This window comes from Colias philodice, chromosome 10 (genome assembly GCF_061535455.1).
Source record: "Colias philodice isolate Cphi_HAF_F1 chromosome 10, ilColPhil1 Martin Lab GWU primary, whole genome shotgun sequence".
NCBI lineage: Eukaryota > Metazoa > Arthropoda > Insecta > Lepidoptera > Pieridae > Colias > Colias philodice.
The window spans coordinates 6,858,923-6,880,571 of record NC_143095.1 but is presented as its reverse complement, the minus strand read 5'-3'; the positions used below and the strand labels follow the sequence as shown (position 1 = coordinate 6,880,571).

General features: G+C 33.8%; 2 protein-coding genes across 2 annotated transcripts in view; one reads left to right on the top strand and one right to left on the bottom strand.

Moving 5' to 3' along the window:
* Positions 1-516: 516 nt before the first annotated feature.
* LOC149485250 (uncharacterized) lies at positions 517-11,995 on the bottom strand. The gene is made up of 4 exons (XM_089700023.1): positions 11,907-11,995; positions 11,021-11,828; positions 6,703-6,858; positions 517-647 (listed from the first exon to the last, which is right to left on the bottom strand). The coding sequence occupies exons 1-4, from the start codon at positions 11,993-11,995 to the stop codon at positions 537-539; spliced, it is 1,164 nt and encodes a 387-aa protein (XP_089556149.1). The 3' UTR covers positions 517-536.
* Positions 11,996-14,769: 2,774 nt separating this feature from the next.
* The window catches only part of TkR86C (Tachykinin-like receptor at 86C), a 46,286-nt gene continuing 39,406 nt past the window's right edge, over positions 14,770-21,649 (top strand). Inside the window, exon 1 of the mRNA XM_089700024.1 lies at positions 14,770-14,949. The gene's annotated coding sequence lies outside the window, so the exon portion shown is untranslated. The remainder of the gene's footprint in view (positions 14,950-21,649) is intronic.

The following is a 21,649-nucleotide window of genomic DNA, read 5'->3' as shown; positions in this document are numbered from 1 at the left end:
CGTTGGGATAAATGATCGGAATTCTTAATTAAATCTTAAATTAGTGAACTTATTTATCCTATTTTTAATGTGCGTGATAGGTTTTTTTTAAATAAAGGTTGTATTTCATTATTTAGTACTGTTTTAAATTTTGCAAGGCTTGTGATATTATTTTGAAATTATTTTGCTTACATGCAAGCGTTCTATGTGATATTCTTATAATTCATATTATCTATATTTTAATCCAGTATTTCTCCGAAACTTTTTGAATAAAAACAGGATTGGATTAGATGATCCTTTAACAGTGCCAAACTTAAAGAGAAATATATTATATAATTCAGTATTACATAATTCAATTCAGATTATAAACATTCGTAGAAATTCTAAGATTCTAATCTGAAGATTGAGATGAAATCTGATCTATAAATACAACCTACACGTGTCACAAATACAATTTTCAAATTCAAGGGCAGAAATGAAACGACAAATATTCAGACGAGGCGTTTATAAGCACCGAAAATTTAGATACATCCCCACACTTCTTAAATAAGCCAAGTTTATTCGTCGAGAGCGAATTGCAGTCTTACTTCGTACTGTGATCTGTACCATATCCACCAGCCAAGAGCGTGCCGGGTCGCAGCTGACACTATCCAGCAGTAGTAACACACCTGTAGGAAATATTCATTTAAATCAAATCATAATAATAAATTTAAGGGGGAGTCGTACGATACGTAAAATAAAAATGTACGCTAAGTAAAAATGTTGGTTTGTATCTTGCAGGTATCTGACGTATTAAATCACAAGATTTTTTTAATTAGTATTTATAACGTCCAACGGGCTTGGGGTCATTACCCCAGGTATGAAAAAGGTAGAATTATTTTAAATTTAGTTTGTTCTGAAATTCGTTTAATAAAATGATTGTATTATCTCAAAACTTTGTAAGAATTCTAAACATTTTTGTTTACTCCATTTTATGGCACGTGATAAAAAAACCAATATGGTGATTTCATTGCTATAACTATGTAGGTACCGTCAAATGTGGCTACTTGACCTTTACTTGGCAACTTGACCACACCATCCGTTTAACAACAAAATATCAAATTTTGTAGAATTGAAAGCAAATTGACCTAACGTATCGATGTTGGTAGGTTTTTAAAATATTAATTGGCAACATATTTTAATTTTAAAGCGGTAACGCTGTTGGTTCTCGCAATATAACGTATCGAAGTGTGACTGTGACTAAGGATCTTTTGCCGGTGTCAGTATTATTATGTTTGTAGAGCTTAAACTGCACATCTCAGGTGAGTACAGTTTTGATATGTTGTGTAATAAACCCTAGAGATTGATTTTACAGTGGGAACTATCCAATTTTAGGCTCATCTGTCGAAATATTTGCTTGGGCATTGATGCCTCAGGTTAGGTCAAGTTGCCATTGACCGCTGTGTGGCAACTTGACCGACGCCTAGGGTTGACACAAAAAATAACGTGACTGCATTTTTTCCTTTTTTTATCTGTTTCGAGTTTTGCATAGTAAAATCAATAAATTTGCTGCAAATTTCGGACAATCCAGATACTTATACTCTCTTTGATGACAACGATTTAGCATATTTCTAATGAAAAATAAATGTTTCCTTACCTATTAATAAATACCTATAAGTATTAAGTAATATACAAATACATATGTATTAAATTTAGTTTAATAAATAAATAGTTCATTAAAATTTGTGTCTTATTTGTGACAACCCTATCCGACATGTAATGCTTTGTATGAAATCATTACAAATCCCGTGGCAACTTGACCAGGTAGCCAGAGCCTAACAGTTTATTGTAAAGCTTCGGGCTGCAATATTTAAAAAGTCGAAGACTTAAAAAGTAATAGAAACTTAGCCTAAAACAAGAATGTTAAGCATCTACCTATGAAAACTGATGTGCAAGGTCAAGATACCACATCAGTGTCAACTTGACCTGTATTACGTTTATTTGTAAATAATGTCAGATTCAATATATTTTAAAGAAATACCTAGTAAAAGTGAATGATGAAATCATTCATGAGATGAACAAATCATAAAATGTTAATAAAAGTTTAACATAAATAAGTTAGCTAAGAAAAAGTAAAAAAATGTGGTCAAGTAGCCACATTTGACCGGTATGTTAAAGAAATATTCCTACGTACAGAGCGCTTGAAATATTGGTCGTCGTAAAAATATAATTTATTGCATGTCTAATTTAAATGTATGCTATGTTTACAAAATCTTTGTTGCTTTTATTTTGGACAGCAGCAAATTTGACCTTTTTCTACGAGATTTACTTCCAAAAGCTGAATGAATCACATAACATTTGCATTCTAGTAACGGGGCACAAAATAAAGAGGAAGGAGGAAATAAAACACAAATTGCAGCAATTCTGTTTTGTTACTATTTCTCGGATAAATGGGTAAAGTTTTTTTGTTGGGTCTTGTTTATCATATATTTATTTCATTTTGGTGGTAAATACAAAAACACTATAAACAAATGGGTAGAATAGGCTGTTTGTATATGCCCAACGTTTCACTTTTCTGCATAATATTATATATATTCTATCAAAATAGCCCACATGCTATTCATTCGTCAACAAAACATCTTCAGTATTCGTATCCGATAAGTATTTTTTTTTTTTTTTTTTTTTTTTTATATAAGAGGAGGCAACAGAGCAGACGCGTCACCTGATGTTAAGTGCACTGCGTCGCCCATAGGCACCAGCAATGCCGGGGACATTGTTAGTGCGTTGCCGGCCTTTAAGGTAGGAGTACGCTCTTTTCTTGAAGGTCCCTAAGTCGTAACCGTTTGGAAACACCGCATGAGGAAGTTCGTTCCATAAACTCGTTGTGCGCGGAAAGAAGCTTCTTTTGAAGCGCGCAGTTGTCGATCGCCAGGAGTCAAGGTGGTGTGGGTGGTATTTGAGTTTGTGGCGTGCAGTACGGTGATGGAACTCAGCGGCAGGTATTGTTCCAAACAGCTCCTCAGAGCACTCCCCATTGTAGATGCGATAGAAAACACACAGTGAAGCGACGTCTCTTCGCAGCGCCAAAGTATCAAGCCGATCGGTAAGACTTGGCTCGTTAACGAGTCGTACTGCTCTCCTTTGAATACGGTCAAATGGAAGGAGGTGTTGTTGAGGTGCCCCGGCCCAGATGTGGGAGCAGTATTCCATGTGCGGCCTAACTTGCGCCTTATAAAGCATAAGGCGGTGGTGCGACGTGAAATACTGCCCCGCTCGACAGAGCACACCAAGTTTCTGTGAAGCCAATTTGGCCTTTCCTTCCAAATGACAGGAGAACTGTACGCTACTCGAGATTTCGAGACCAAGAATACCGATGCTAGCTGTGGCAGAGAGAGGAATACCCTGAAAACGAGGAGTTACGACAAAGGGAAGCTTTTTTGCGGTGAACGCGCAGACCTGTGTCTTCTTGGGGTTGAATTGGACTAAGTTACGTCGGCCCCAGTTAGATACCTCTTCTAAGGAGGTTTCTATTGAAGACACGAGGTTGTTCCGGCACTCAATGACGCGGTCCTGAGAAATATTGCTGTGGCCGGTGTATATTGTATCACCAGTACTGTCGTCTGCATAGCAATGAATGCTGCCGTCTAGCAGCATATCATTGATATGCAGAAGAAACAGAGTGGGAGACAGAACGCAGCCTTGTGGGACACCAGCATTCACAGGCTTAGGATCGGAGCAAGAACCGTCGACTACGACACTCATGCTACGCTCTGTGAGAAAACTGGCAACCCACTGGCAAAATTTCTCAGGAAGCCCATAGGAAGGAAGCTTCGCAAGAAGCGCTTTGTGCCATACCCGATCGAAAGCTTTCGCTATGTCCAAGCTGACGGCTAAGCCTTCCCCCTTGCTCTCAATCGCTGACGCCCAGCGGTGAGTCAAATATATACAAGAAGATCGCCAGCTGACCGGCCACGACGGAAACCGTACTGTCGGTCACTAATCAGCTGGCGCTCTTCCAGATATTTGAGCACCTGGCGATTGATAATGGTTTCCATTATCTTGGAGAGCAAGGAAGTGATGGCTATGGGTCGATAGTTGGACGGATCCGAGCGATCGCCTTTTTTCGGGATGGGATGTACTAAAGCTGTCTTCCATGTGTTCGGGACGACGCCTGTGGAATAGGAGTGCTGGAAAAGTCGCGTGAGAACCGGCGCCAACTCAGGTGCACACATCTTCAACACAACAGGAGGAATACCGTCGGGTCCACTCGACTTGTGGATGTCTAGAGCGAAAAGTGCTTTACGCACAGCGCTCTGGGTGAAACGGATGTCCGGCATAGAGCCCTCAAACCGTGGGATGGTAGGTGGTGATTTTCCCATGTCATCCAAAGTCGAGTTAGCGGCGAAAAGGGAGCTAAGAAGATCAGCTTTCTCTTTCGCCGTGTGGGCCAACAAGTCATTCTCCATGCGTAGAGATGGCAATGACGGCCGACAAAAGTTTCCTTGCACAGCTTTGGCGAGTGCCCAAAAGGCTCGTGTTCCCGAAGGAAGTCGGGCGAGTTTCTCGCCAAGCTTTGCAATATGCTCAGACTTAGCTCTTGCAATAGCTCTTTTGAAGGACCTAGAGGCCGAGTTTAGTTCTCTCTTAAGAGTACGGGCGTCTGGATCACTAGACACAAGCGCATTGGCCCAGGCTTGGTAACAATCCTGTTTTCGGCGTGATGCCGTTTTACAAGAGTGACCAAACCAGGGCTGGGACTTGCCACCGATGGGAACAACGGAGTTTGGAATAAACAATTCCATTCCCTGAAGTATCACATCAGCAACAGAGTCAGCACAGATGCTAGGATCTTCTGCCGAGAAACAAACACGGCCCCAGGGATAAGATGAAAAGAAGGTGCGCATCTCGTCCCAGTCTGCTGACTTGTAGTGCCAAACGCGACGGCGGCCACTATTCAGTAGCCGTGAAAGGCGCAAGATTGGCACTTCACTCCGTACGAGGCAGTGGTCAGAGGAGCCTAAAGGGGCATCGACATTGACCTGATAGCCATCCGGATGGGAAGTCAGCAGAAGGTCCAACAGGGAAGGCATATGGTCCTCAACATCGGGAATTCGCGTGGGCGATGCTACCAGTTGGGTAAGACCATAGGCAAGAGCAAGGTCGTAAACAGATTTCCCTGCGTGGTCTGTTGTGCGAGACTTGAGCCATTCTACATGGTGCGCATTGAAGTCACCAAGGACCACGATTTCCGCTGAAGGAATCTGATTGAGCATATTGTCAGCCGTCAATTGTATGTGATCGATGAGTCGGTCGGTTTCGTCGTTACCGCTATGGGATCTGTATAGGCACGCATAGACGCGAGGGTGGTCGTCGCAGTCCACACGTAACCAAAGGATGGATAGATCCCTACCTTCAAGACAAGCGAGGCGTCGAAAGCAGATATCATTCCGAATGAAGGCGCAGACACCAGCGCGAGGAATAAAATTGTGCTCCAGGGTAAATCCTGGGTAATTCAGATAAGATGTGTCGGAGGGGGAAGATATCTGCGTTTCGGTTAAGAAGAGCAAGGCCGGCTTCGCCGTCTCAAGGTGGTAATGGACGGCATTGATGTTCGAGTGTAAGCCCCTAATGTTGCAGAAATTCACGCAGTGCGTGGAAGGGGATGTGCTGAGCTTTTTGCTCTTGTTGCCTCGGGTTTGAGAAACGAGCGGGATTTTGCCCACCCCAGAATACGCAGGGCAGCCTGAACAAAGATGCTCAGGGAGGGATTCTCCAGCACCGACAGTGTTGGTACCCTCCTGGGGTAATAGTTCTTTAAATTCCGCTGCCATAGTTTTAAAGGGGAAGGGGGGGGATTGGGCATCCGGTGTGACCCACTCACCTATGCGAAACGCTAAGAAAGCTTTACGCCGGTTTCCCGTGGGTTAGTGGTACCGCCCCGGACGGACTACAGCCCAGTTCATGCTGCATACGATTTTCGAGAGAATATCTTACGCAGCTGTAGTCCTACTACACTAGTAATTGAAGAATTCCTCGTATAACATCATAATACTGAACCAAATCCTATATTAATGACCTAGGATTCCAGATAAGTACCTACAACAGGAATAGTTGCGGTGACATTTCAATGAAGAAATTAGAATCGCGATTGAAACAGCACACCATTTTAGTACAAACGAGAACCACGAGTAATTTAATTATATAAGTTAACTAGATCATTTCGTGCAATAGGTAATAAAATGGCCTATTGACGATAAAGTTTTAGGTATTAAAAGGACGCCAAACTGAGAAATTAATGGAGCACGGTGCTAATAACAAGCCGCGCTAATTAGAACAACTATTATATTGAGGCTACGTAATTATTTTGGCGCCTGCGGTTCTGGTTTTTACTCCAGATACAGGATTAAACGTATGAATTTAATTCGCTCTTCGCCAATTGCAGCTGTGGCATTGCCCAAATAACCCTATTTAATATTTAATAGAAGTGTGTATTTTTTGGTTATATCTATATGACAAGTTAGATATTAAATTTGTAGCACTTAATTTTGTTGCATTGCATTTGTCAAAAACAGTTCTGGGAAAATCACCATTCGCCATTTGTGTACAGTGTGTATGCTCTGATTTAAAACTATTTGATATACTCATAAATGCTTACAGGTGTATAAGCTCTCACGACATATTCTATTTAGTTTTCTATTCCAGTACACGGTAAATCGTTTATGCATTGCATATTTAACTACTTACTAGAGTCATGCAAGCCAACACAAAGGTCGACGCCAAGGGCCAGGGTGTGACGTGGGTTTCCTGCGTCATGAGACCAGCCAGGGTTCTGCCAGACAGCCAGGCCGCTAACACTGCTAGCGGTGACATCAGCATTATCCCCAGGCTGTCTACCATCAACTGAAAATAATATGCTTTGGTAGAAATAGTGTTAATCTATATACTATATCTACATATATCCATACTTAATATTATAAATGCGAAAGTAACTCTGTCTGTCCGTCTGTTACTCAATCACGCCTAAACTACTGAACCAATGTACTTGAAATTTGGTATGGAGATATTTTGATACCCGAGAAAGGACATAGGCTACCTTTTATTGCGAAATATTTACCACGGGCGAAGCCGGGGCGGACCTATACCTATATTATCTGGTCACGTAACAGATTTGAAAAAAAACTTTACTGATTTTTATTAGGTGTTGGAATAGAAAAAGTATATGTTTTTAGGCAACATAACAATATTTAGCGGATCAGCTAGTCTATATTAAATAAGTGGGGTAACTAGACCCCTGAAAGAGTTTGATGGTTTTAGCTTTGTTGAATTTGTCTCCGATTGCATTATGAATATTGAACATTTGAAACTTTTATTGAACTTTAAATCGAAACAGATTCAAAGAATTACATAGTTGATACCAGTGATTTCGTTTCGAAGGAAATTTCTTGAGCTTGTAAATATTAATAAAAGAAGGAACAAGTATGAAACCTTATTATGTATTTCTTGCGATTTGTCTACGCACGAAGCAACTGCTGGTATTCGCTAGGCGGTATAATTAATTCGAAGAAAATAATATTTTCAACATAATATTATAATTACATAACATGTAAAGGAGAATATTAATTAGGTACTAACTGGAATAAATGAAAGGACTTTGCATCGAGAGGCCAATATTTCTGCAGATGAGATTCCGTGGAATATTTACTAGATACTATCAAATAATAATATTGAAAGTAGTACACACGCAAGACTATTCAAAACTAACGAAAGATTTTCTTGTCAGACATTGAATAAACAATAACAACTGATCAAATTAAAAAAAAAACAGATAGCAACGACATAACAAATAAACGTGAAAGAAAGATATTTCGCAATAATTGTGATCCAATTAGTGTAGTTCAGTAGGTTAATCTTCGTGAGCTTAATGTTAATGTTACTTAGAAATAACAAGAAAGCGTATACAATAACAACATAGTTTTCCAGAGTTAACAAGCGCTTAATTAACTCAACCTGTCCCATTTGTTACCATTGCAAATGGATTCAAGTCTTACAAGGTTACTTTGATCCACTTCCCAATGTTCGTTCGGGTTCAAATTATATTAACGCTGTACGAACAGATGTTACTCTGGCAAATGTTAGAGCTTTGCACAAAAACCTCATTGGTCGATCCTACTATTTTGGGATGTCTGTTATATAACATGACATTTTTTTAAACGTAAATTAAAATTTTTAGTTGTGTAAAAAAATACTATTTAATTATCTGTGGAAGTAGTCAAAATATAACTTAAATCAATTGCTAAGATGTTGGAAGAGATTTTATCATGAAACCTGTTTAGGTAGATAACTAATTCAAATGTTACAAAAATACATAAAATAAATATAGCCATTAAAAACCTTTAGAAACATAATAGCGACTTATATCTTTCTTTTAACTGTATAAAAATAAGTTACTATATAAAAATAAGTCGGGTTTTCATTTCTGACGCTATAACTCCAGAATGCACGAACCGATTTCCACGGTTTTGTATTCGTTGGAAAGGTCTGGGGCTCCTTGAGGTTTATAGCAAAGAAAAGGTCGCGAAACGGAGTTCGCTTGGTTTACTAGTCTGATATAAGATTTTTTCTAAATTTATTTTGTAAAAGCGCGTGTGTGTGTGAGATTGATACTAATAATTATCCCTCAAAGGCTAAAATATTTTAACCCTTGTATTTCAACCGCTATTAGATGTTTGTTCAACTCATTCATGGACATCTTACAATAATTTCAGTGTGTATTTCTTACACAAACTATTGCTAATATTATATCTTTAAATAAACGTACTAGTTTGGAGAGGCTTTAACTTGGGTCGTATTCGGTCGGTATTATAATATTATAAAACTACGAAAACGACGGGTTGTTAAAAACTCTGCTATAAAAATGTGGAACTATTCCCTAGCGTGAATGTTATTACCCTAAAAAAATTATAAAATGCTTGCTTATCATTTGAAATTCATATTCTTGAAAATACATCATAGTTATTTAAGTAAATAATGTTAGTTTTGATTGTCAGTGTTGTCTTGCACCATCTAGTACAAAGCTTGGTACGATGAAATAAATACAAGAGAGGGTTTGTGTATGTTAATTACGTTATTTATTTCTTAAATAATATATTCAATTAGCGCTTTGTATTCTCCACTCGGATAAGCATAAGCCACTAAGGCTTAATAAATCTTGATTTAATTCACACGCGCGTTAAATGAGATATGCATAAAATTTATCCAAGTGTTATACGTAATTGGAATTCCTGTGAAAACGTCAGTTTTACTTTAGTAAAAGTGATGTTTTTTCCAACCAACTATTTCTAGATGGATTACATTGATTGCTGAGTTAGCTTCATTAAATTATACGCCTCCTACATCTTTGTAAACTTCGAAAGGATAATTAATACTCAAAGTTTCAAATGCTAAGTTTTAACAACGTTTGATGCACTTTGGTACTATTTGTGTTTAATAACTTACGTTAATCGGATTTCATAGAGCGAACGCTTAAGACATTACAAGATCTTCTCAAACTTACTTGTTTATTATTTGTTATATAAGATTATACAGACTGCTTGTACCAAAACACACGCGACTTTTTATTAGCCACGATTCCTCGTGAGTAGGTAATAAATCAGTTGTTTAAAAATCCGGTAAAACATTCCTAACTACTAAAATAATTTTTAATTGAGATTGAATTTTTGATAGATGCATAGGAAAAACGAAGCGATAAAACATCAAAAATTGTAAAACCTTAAAAAATCAAAAACATGGCTCAAACTGTCATAATAGTACAGTTTCTATTGAGAATTGAGTCTGTGAAAGATTTGGTTTGTTAGTTCTATTGTATTCACTTCCTGGCACCGATTCTCAGGAAAGCGAATTTGAAATAGCAAAGGGTGAAAATAACTGCGAATTGGTGCTTTTTCAATTTACATAAATATTCTTTAAAGTTGCAATCATAAAGAATTTCTTTTTTAAAGTTGATTTTATATCATCTTAGGACTTTCTTTTGACTTTGACTAGAGCATTTAGTATATTTGTTTCATATAGTATCAGATCTTTTTGATTCAATTTAAACAGGATGATTCTCAGTTTACAATGTTTGTTGTAAATTGCTTCTTTATTACTAGTCTTCTCTAAGCATCGTATTCAGAATTTGGTGGTTACTCTTTAGACATGTGAGTAGTTAATTACCTACGCTCAGATAGGATCAGTACATAATTTCTCAATTGGGCAATAAATGTAGTAGCTGTACGCCGAGAATTAATGTAAACATTTGGACCATAAATAAGGTAATTCAATCCGAATGTTGCTAACCACAACCAAAACACGCACAGATTTCCTTCAAATTTATTTTTTAAACTCAGTATTTTTTACGAAGCAAAATTTAATGTCAATTGAGAGATTGAACATCCCTTTTTAAACAGGGTTTCTTAGAACCGATTAACTTTACCACTATTAAATTTAATGAAATGTAAATTTATAGAATATCTAGAAATAGCTCTTGCTTTATGTTTTCCTAAAATACCAAGAAATTAATTTGGGAATATCAAGTTACAGAATAAGAAATAATAAAATAATTTCCGTAGAGGTCAACAAAGGGCTTTAAAGATTACAGGCTTCTTATAACCTTAACGCAGAGGAAACGACCAACATGTACCAGTTAATAATTCAAACCCATTAAACTCGACTGCTATAATTTCTAAAGGAGCGCTTCCAGCTACTTTTATTTACTTTTTGCTGGAGAATGTTGATTGTTGAAACAAAATATTAAAATGAATTTTACATGGCCTCATGTATATTATTGCGCAAGCGATATATCCCAAATAAATATCCGAAGAATTTAATTATAATTCAATATTGATATATTTTCTGGGAAATCTGTGAACTGTTGCTAAGTGGCAATTGAGGCTTAAATTAAAATACCTATTCAAACAACGAGTTCATTATCTTCTACGTACCCAGATGTGGATATTTGATTTAAAATTCGTAGAAGTATTCGACCAATCTAATAAATAAAATAAACCGAAAATTGTTTTATTACCTGCTTAGCATTTTGGCTCAAAATCCACATGACTAAAGCTCTCAGTACACCATATCTATGTACGCGTCGCGTAGCATACCTAGTCCCGCATAGCTCGCACCTAGATTTTCCAGATTCTGTTAACCATCGCTCCAAACACTTCACATGAACTCTCCCAACAGTACCCCTACACGAACAGGCTGATATCAATTGACCCAGCTCCGGAGATAATGATTCCCCACCGTGACATATTCTACACATATCGTCCATAGAGTAAGTACTAGGTCTTTCTTCCTCCTGTACATTTTCAACCGTTGCCTCAGAATCTTCTATCACTTCAGGTTGAACTTCGTCTTGTATTACTGTTTCATTTTCACTCCAATCTATAGAACTGACTCCCACAGACCGCTTCATAACTTCATGCTTCTCGATATTAGGAGGCTTTCGTTTTGGGCTACGTACTTTAATTCTATGCTGTCTTGGATGTTTGTCGCGTCTTGTTGGAAATCTTTCGCTTACATGCTTCATTTCAAATATATTTTTTTGTTCTTCATTGGAAGCATCTTGTGTTTTTTTGGTCATAATTTCCTCTGTTGCACCTAAGATATTGAATAAATCAATATTACTAGAGCTTGCCGTGACGTCTTTGTCTATAGTTGGTGAAATAGCATCAGTAGCTAAAATGTAAGAAGTGCTTTGGCATTGATCAACAATATGGAGATTGGATGATTTCTTTGAAGTGTTGGGACATATTTTTGATTTGGGTTTGTTCTGTTTAATGTTTAGCGGCGATTGTAATATAGCTTTAATATCCGATTCTTGGTTAGCGCTGTAAAATAAAATTACATCATCTATTCTTAGGGTCTAAAATCATACAAACATACAAAATATTAAAATTAACTATTACTTCACTTGCGTCCCATTCTGTGACTTCATCATATCACGTCCCCGTATTTCATTTTGTACGGAAAATCTTCTACGCCTCGTATTTGGCATTTTACGAGAATTTTTGAATGATTTTTACTAATTTATCCTGATTTTTTTTCTAAATATATTTTAATACATTTTCGGTGCCTTTGACAGTATTTATTTATTTCCTTTTCTTAAATTTGACATTAAAATTTATAGAATCTTTTTGGATATTGGAACTAATTTGTTTAGTGTTTGTTAGTAGGTAATTATTAAAAGTATTTGGTATTATTAGCCGACTTTTCTTGATATTACATGTTCATATTTTATTATACGTATTGCTGATTCGGATGGACGAAATATAAATCTGGTGGTTATTTCTGGTTTAGTTAAAATGAAAATAATCAGCTATTAAAGGTAAAAAAAAAAGAAACAAAGATATTCTTCTGATATCCATTTCAAAGCTAGTTCGAAATAATACTGGATGTTTTCTGTTTTACAATATCCAGTAGGTATTGTTACAGTTAAATCTTTTATTACATAGTTTTATAAGCCGTATCTAAACATTTATCTTGATCTTACTAAGAAAAAATATTAGGCAACGTAATACCGTAACCATTTAGTAATCAGTTTACCAATTAATACTACTAGTAACGATTAAAACTAAATAATGTTAAACTTATATAAATTTATAAAGAATAGAAAAATTTAGATCACGAGGCGGGACTCAAACCTGCATCCTTTCGCGCGATTCTGGGGTGGATGCCTGACCAACTCAGTGTCAAGTCCCGCCTCGTGATCGAATTTTTTCTATTCTTAATAAATTTATATTTATAAAGCATTTGAATGCCATAAAACCAAAATATCAAAATTCAGTATTAAACTTAACGACGATGAGTAAGTAACCTATACAGGGTGTCCCAAAAAGTAGTGATATACTGAAGCTGGGAGGTAGAGGACTTAGAGGGCTATCCGAATCACCCCCATGTGAATCACTTCCGTTCATCACTACTTTTTGGGACAACCTGTATAATATACATATATTATGTTTTATACTTCCAGATACATTATATTCTAATTAATTGTTTAAAAAAGTTCAAGACATAAGATAAAATACGAAGCGAGGATACCTACTTATTTTGGGTTCCTTTTTGCCAGTTGATGTCAACTTCGAATGCTCCCTTTTTTGTATACAATAATATTATCAGATATCATAATTTGGTCTCTATTAGAACAGAGTTTTAACGTGAAAATATATTAAACAAATGTAGTTATCTTATATAAGAAAAGTCTAACATGTTACTGTGAAATAATAAGTAAAAATATAAAGTTTAAGTACAAAAGGTATCGATTCTTAATTTTTATAAATTATAATTCAAAAGGCATTTATATAATACTAGCTTTCCGCCCGCGGCTTCGCCCGCATTTTCAAAGAAAAACCTGTTCCCGTAGGATTTCCGGGATAAAACCTATGCTATGTCCTTTCTCGAGTATCAAAATATCTCAATACCAAATTTCATGCAAATTGGTTCAGTAGTTAAGGCGTGATTGAGTAACAGACAGACATACAGAGTTACTTTCGCATTTATAATATTAGTATGGATATATCACTGAAACAAACAGGTCACTTGTAGGCTCCAGGACATTGAATAAATGTCCTAGTTTGCCAGAAATAAAAAGTAATTCAGCGAACTAAAAGTAGGGACGATACACTAAACTTTTTACTCAAGGAACCAAATAGTTACAATTTTATAGGATCTTAGTTCATATAGTTCATAGATGTAGATAGTGATTATATTATGTATTTTTAAATAGGTAGGTAGTACTTTTCTTGTATTCCTTAAGTGATAAATATAAATAGGTAAGTATGACATTTGAGTGTGAGAATTTTCATTACATTAAATAATACAGTTAAATCGCATTTTAAATCCGATTACAAATCTTTTATTACGCAAGTGAATGGAAAAGTAATCTAGCTCTCTCTTCCTGGAATTTTGCTATTCAAAAAGCAAATGTGATACTAAAGGCTTATAGGTAGCTTCATTCCTACCATTTAACCTTTAGAAATTAATGACTTTTAAAAGTATTTTGAACACGATTTATTCATAATAAAAATATTATAAAATTAAATTTAAAATCCATTAAAATAATGACTCGCGTAAAATCAAACACAAAAAAATTAGCTTATTTTTTTTAAATTATGCTAGGTGTGTATAATAACAACTTTGATTTAAAATATATCTTACAATATAAAATGGATTATATTATATACTCTTTGATATTCATAAGATTTGAGGGGCAAAATACTGATCAAATGCACTATCAAAAATAATAACTAATAAATATGTATCATTATTTTATGAATACAAAAACTTAAGTATACATGAATAATAATTTATGTAGATACTATCCGCATGAATTATCTTACTTCATATACAAATTTAACAAATTCTGTGAACATTTTTGTCGATCAAATTAGAATAACTCTACATCGAAGATAACAATTAACGAAAGCTTAGTATGGGTACTAAGCTTTCGCTTGTGCTATGGAAACCAGATGGTTGTTAAATATACATATATAATTTTAAATAAATACTTATTTAGATAATTAACACCCAGGCACTGAGCAAACATCTATGTTCATCACACAAATATTTGCCCCGGTAGGGAATCGAACCCACGACCTCTGGCTTGGAAGGCAGGGCCACTACCAAGCAAGCCAACCGGTCAGTCACATAGATATTGCGAAGCCGACTGTCTGAACACGCTTAAAAGCTTATAAATTCAGATCAGAAGAAGCTTAAGCTTTTATCATAAATGACCGTAAAGTTACAAATTCAGTGCAACTCGGGCACGCGAACAGAGTGGTCGTGTCTACACTATCTCTCTTCGATACGAAATAAAGTTATTGTCCTTTAATAATAATTAAACTAAATAAAGTGCATGGAAGTGTGAAAAATGTGATTGAAACGGGAATTTTGTGTGTGTTAATAACTTTTGGATGTTTTTCTGTTGTGTGGTTTTATTTATAAACAAATAACGTGAGTTGTAATTATTATTTACTACTCGCTTAATTATACTAAAATAGATGTTGTGTTTCAGGATTTATTTCTTAAAATTATTCATTAATTTAATTATATTTTAATTAATCTAATTTAATTTAAAAATATATTTAGGATTGCAGTGTTTTAGGTCGTTTAAAATATTTATGTTTAATTATTATTAAACGTAATTAAGAAATTACATATTACAATATATTAAAATATAAACATATAGGTTATTAATTAAGCAAATAAATAAAATCATACTAACCTATTATTTAACACTAACATAATTCATAACAATTTATTGTTATGGCACTACTGTCATTACTCGCCTACAGAAAGGATTAAAAACAGCTCCAAAATATGCTTCAATATTATTAATTTAATGAAAAAGGCATGATTTCTTAACTTACATTTGTATAGAGCCTCTTATCTTTCTTCGAAAATATTTAAAATACTCTTTTCGAAGTTATTAGAGTACGAAAAATCTCGAAACATTTACACCTTCAATTAGAAAATATTTTGAAGACTAAAAATGTTCTCTGCGTACTTAATTTTTATTTCAAATAAAAGTCGTCTTATTAAATTTTGTGTGTACAATGTACATTCTGTATTTCCTTACATTTTAAAGATAAAATTTTTTATATATATGTTACCGGAAATTTATGAAATCAAGGAATTGTATACAATTCCTAGGAATGTGTACAACATTTCCTAAATGGTATCGGAATACCATTTAGGAAATGTATAAAATATTGTTTAAAAAACTATTTAATGCATGCATGATGCATATCCTAGGAAATGTATAATCTTCCTAGGAATTGTATACAATTCCAATATCGTATTAGGAAATGTGTAAAATAAATGCTTTCTGTAATAAAACACGTTGTTATTTTTTTTATTATAGCTCTTATTGATACAATCGGGTAACAGTCATACCGTAAAATTGTAATAATATTATGTTCATATTATTATCTTACTAATTAACATTTTAAAAATCAAATATCTTACTTTTAACGTAAATATCTCAACTTAAAATCAAATTTTCATTTGGCAAGTAATCAGTCCCCTCGTCCCGCTGTCCCCGCGTATATTCAATCCGCAGTATTACATTACGGCTAGCTGTTTTAATATGCCGAAAATTCGTCTTTTTCCAAAATTCTACAAAAAAACGGTCGCGAGCCGACGGAGCCCCACTTCGTGGGGCTCCTATTTCTGTGTAGTTTTAAAAAACACGAACCTAACCTAACCCACCCCGTCTCCAAACCAAAAATTTCTGATTACGAATTATCGGCATAGTTACTACAAAATGCCGACCGTTTGTAAACGGCCAGATTATACAGATGTATACAATTTGCCTGCGACATATCAATATCTTAAATGTTTTACATTTCCGATAGCTATTCAGGAAATGTATTATAGATTTCCTAGGAAAAGTGTATAAAATAATTTATTTCACACATTTCCGTGCGATTTTAGGAATTATATACATTTCCTAGGAATTGTATACAATGACGGATTACATACATTTCCGGTAACATCTATATTAAATATTAAGAAATATCAAAAATTGAGTAAGTACGTAGGTACCTAAGCATAATATAATGCAGATTTGGTTACTAATCAACAACAAATTGTTGGATTGATGATGGCAAGGTCTTTATTTAATTACTACTGTTAAAAACTGATCGGAAAGTCCATACAGCATTTATCATAGATTAACAAAATCTTTGAAGCTTTTTTTTATTTGAAACAACATTCCGTATATAATGGTAGGATAGTTGGAAAAGTTTTCATACATAAACATTTTTAAGGTTTGTACTCCATCGAATTCAGCTGCATTCAAATTCGAGTCTTGGTACATGTCAATAGAGTGCATAAATCAAATGACGTGTGGAAATAGAAAAGTGTATAGCTATTCCATCTATTTTAAAGTCTCAAGTTCGATAAGGCGGTAAATCCGATGTTTATAGACTGAGATATAAAGGGGAAGATTTACGTTCTCTAAAAGGCTGGAGCTAACCTCTTTCGTTTCGATACGATAAACTTAGTTCTTGGGACAAAGTTTACTTTTCTTCATAAAATGTCAACGAAAAATCATGAAAACAAAAGTTTATTACTTAATACTTAGATAGTTCTTAATATGTGATTTTGTATGAAGACAAACAACAAATAAACAAAAAAAAACTTTATTGTTCACGTAAAAAAGTATAGAGGTATAGTTTTTTTATAAAATATCAACACATTCAATTTACATATTACACGTTTCTATCATTCACCTTTTCCTGAATACAAGCGTAACTATATAGCTAAGTACTACTTTATTATTCTCAATTATTAACTATTTATATTATAACATAACAATGGCGTATATCGTAGATAGACACAAAATAATATAAGTCGTTACGAAGCTTTTAGGTTTGGTAATTATTAAATTTTCATTGTAATATCGTAGTACCATTTCCTCAATTCAAGTAAAAGTGGAATCAATTCTATTAATTACATCAAACCGAAATGTTCTTATATTAATTTACTCAAGTAAACATTTATTGGCACCAATTTGTACTGAAATTACTTGACCTCGCTATCATTCAATTTAATTTTAAATTATCAGGAATGAGTGGCAATTTTACTTATACATCCTCCAACAATGTAGTAAATCAATTTAGCCTTATCGAAAGTTAAATTCGTAGAATCGTTTTACACGGAATTTTAATTAATATGTTATATTTTTATATAAAAAGATACATAAATGTGAGCTTAAAAAGTTAACGAATTATTTTGTGTGAAAAATTTTCAACGAAAGAAATAATAAACGGATAAATAATAAATAATTTATTGCAGGACTTTATTGATATAATTTTATCGAAAACACAAAGGAAAACACCGACTGTAGTACACAGGCACTACAAAATAACAAGGATTCGTGCATTTTATATGAGAAAAGTGAAGTTTACACAACAAAACTTTCAAGACAGACTTTCGCGTATAATTCAGGTATGGTCTTTTTAATAAAGATTATTTTAACAAACTCGACGTCTTTATAACAAAGAGTATAATCTGTGTTGTTATTAATAAATTAATAATAATAAATAATAGATTTAGAACGTTTCTATGTAATTGTTACCTTTAAAAATACCTTGGAAGAAATAATAAAGAAAAATAATGAAATGCAGAAAAATATTTACCTGCCCCAAGTTTTATGAATGTTTTTCGCAACACAGGCCAAAAAACAGAGACCAAATTTAAAATTTATATCAATGTAGCTCGAACAAAACCTTCCAGTGTTCTTTAGTGTTCTAAGCTGGTCTTAACCTTACCTACAATATGGTAATTTAAAACAATTTCGGTGTTCTGTGTCGTGGAATTTCTATTTAAAAACGCTAACTCATTATATTATTTTTAAAAAGGAGCAATAAATTAACAATAAAATAATAAAGTAGGAAAATACTATTTTGGTATACGTGTAGGTATACATCCATATGCATATAGTAAAAATCGGTTAATTAAGTATCAAAAACAGACACTAATTTTATTATTGGTATAGATATTATGCATTCGGAGGAAAACATTTGCCACTTGAAATGTGAGTTCCATAAATTGCTACATAATATATTTTGAGCTGTAAATGTTCGAAACTCACGAAAAAATTATTTCCTACTTTTTACATAAATAGGCTTTTTATAAGCTTGACAATTCGGGTTAAACCGGAATAAAAAAAATGTGTGCGTGTACTAGTGTACACACGTAAGAAGTGAAACTTCTTTATGACCTTATTTTTCAAAAAATAATTTTCTATATGCAACTTTACAGATATACGTCGAATCACGCGTGGTAGGGATAAGAAAAAGATGGCGCGTAACGGAAAAATGTCACGCGTAACGAAAAAATGTTACACTAAATTTTTTTCCAACCCCGATAAAGAAGTTTCACGGAATTTCTGGATTCGGTCCCCGCGCTCAAGGCCCGCGATAGAAGCTATGCAATAGCTTAAAAATATATCAAACCATATGTTACTTGGTAAAGATCTTTGTAAATCTTTCTTTCTTCTTCTTTCGTTCGAATACATTTTGAATCCAATTGTTACAAACAAATAAATATATAAGCCTTTCCTCTTTATAATTAGTATGAACCTATAAATAAATTATTGTAACAATAAAGAGTAGGATAATAGTTCTTGAACTTAAGTATTTTACTACAAATTTCAGGTTAAAGGCTTCACAATTGGCACGTTTATTTCTAAATATAGATTGTATAATTTTCTTTGAAATAAAAATGTGATTCCATTAGCACTCACGTGTCGATAGGGGTCTTATTGAGTCAGTTATGATAAGCTTTAACAAAAGCTATCATACTACGTTGGTTGCATACAAATCTGTTGCGCTAGATTAGGGTTGCATCATCGGGTTTTCTATTAGTATTTTAATATGCAATTCAGTTCATATTCTAGCTTGGATTATAGTAGACATACCATATAATTATATGTGATATACATACAAAGTATATTTGTCATAGTTTTGTGAACAACTAGATTATATTACGATTGGTTACATATTTTGTTAGCTTGATTCAAATAAACTAAACACAATACATAGACTTACTACGAATAACTTAATAACAAAATCATAGTTTATATATATTTTGTAAGCTAATAAAAAACGAACTCCAATAACAATCCTTATTTCAAAATGAAAATAGTTTAGATATGAATTTTTAATAATCGAGAGAACTATTGCACTAGGTATATAAAAATACGTCAGCTTTGTTTAAAACCCACGTAAATCATAAAACAGCTATTGCTTCTTAAATATTATTAGAATCACTGTAGATTATAAGAAAAAAAAGAATCCATTTTCTAAACCGATTTCAAATGAAGCGTAAACTAGGTAATGGAAATTATCAAACGTCACGATCTATAAAAATAAAACTAGTTGACCCACGCCCACTTTACTTGGTATGAAACAATATTATTATTTCTTATTATTATACTCTGACACAAAGCCTATTTCAATGAGGAGTAATTTTTTTAAAGCTCATTTCTATTAGGAATACGTTTTTTACTGGTGAAATAAATTTGATATTTTCTACACATCGTATGTCAAACTAACCTTTAACCTTCCTTAACTTTGACTTGCCTACCTCTTTGTCTAGTGTTAAACATGTTTGGTTCAATTCAAGAGGTCCGAAACTTATAAACTACTAGATTTCCGCCCGCGGCTTCGCCCGCGTTTTCAAAGGAAAACCCGCATAGTTCCCGTTCCCGTGGGATTTCCGGGATAAAACCTATCCTATGTGTTAATCCAAGTTACCCTCTATATGTGTGCTAAATTTCATTGTAATCGGTTCAGTAGTTTTTACGTGAAAGAGTAACAAACATCTATACAGATTATTAGAATATTAGATTAGATTTGTTGTTGGATAGTTTCAATCGTGATTGGCTGAGATTTGGTTAGAAGAGTAATAAATTAAACTTGTTAACCCTTTGAAAATAATACTATCCATTTAATAACTGGGTATATTTTATTAATGTTTTGGATGAAAGCTTATTTAGATTTGGTGTCTGTAGCTACCCATTTATTTCTAAATATCTTTAGTATACTTCAATAAGATATTTAAGATATTTCCGTATCGTACCTAGTGTTCTTTCCCCATTGGGAAAGTGGGAAAGAATAATTGAATATGTACATCCCTTATTGAAAGATTTGGGAAACATACCTCTTATTTTCTACTGGGGATCTAAGACTATCGTTTACGCAGCAATTTTTACCCCAAGGGGATATAATAGTATCACATGCTATTTATTATGCTTATATATGCTATTTATTATTTACTAGGTTTCTAGGGTATGAGACTACAGTTTTGCTTTGCTTTACTGATCTTATAACTTCAAAAGTTTAAATTTAAAAAATTTCAAGTTACAGTTACAGTAATAAAAAAAAACATTAACTATAACTGTTTGTCGATTGACAAAGGCCTCTTCCAACCTCTTCCATTCTATTCATTACCCGCGTACTCACACATAAATACATTAAATTAATTTACGCAAATCGTAACATAACTTATAGTAAAAGCTCATTGAAATATATTTTAGAAATATTAATAATTTATGATGAATTGAATTGATTAGTATAGATTGTATGGAGGTGGTACTGTGGTTGTAATTACGAAGTGATTTATTCGTTTTGTGACACGTGTGACATTTGATAATAATCGCCTAAACGTAGGTTATGACCATGACTATTTTGAAGAGGATTCGAACTATACCTTATAGAACAGAAATTGTATTCTTCCAATACATAGGTTTATTTGTTAAAATTAGTTGGATACTAAAATTATAAAGCATTTGAATGCTTTAAAACTAAATATTAAAGTAAGGACTAACCTTGTTAAGGTCCTGTCTCCCAATTGCTGTTTTAATTCAACTAAAAATTACTCAGTTACTTTTAGTGAGAAAATAAAGGTTTATTTATTACTCACTTTATTTTGAGATGTTCTCAGAACGCTTTTGCGTTAACTGTGGGCGGCAAATGTGATTTTATTTTATTAAAAAGTGCTAGGTACAGGTCACTTTATCAAAAGTTTCATAGCGTTTCAAGAACGGAAACAAATTGACATTCGAATTTACGTAATTCGTATAGGTAAGCAGATTAACGGCTATAGATTATCAAATAATAATTATAATTGTGTACTTATATGT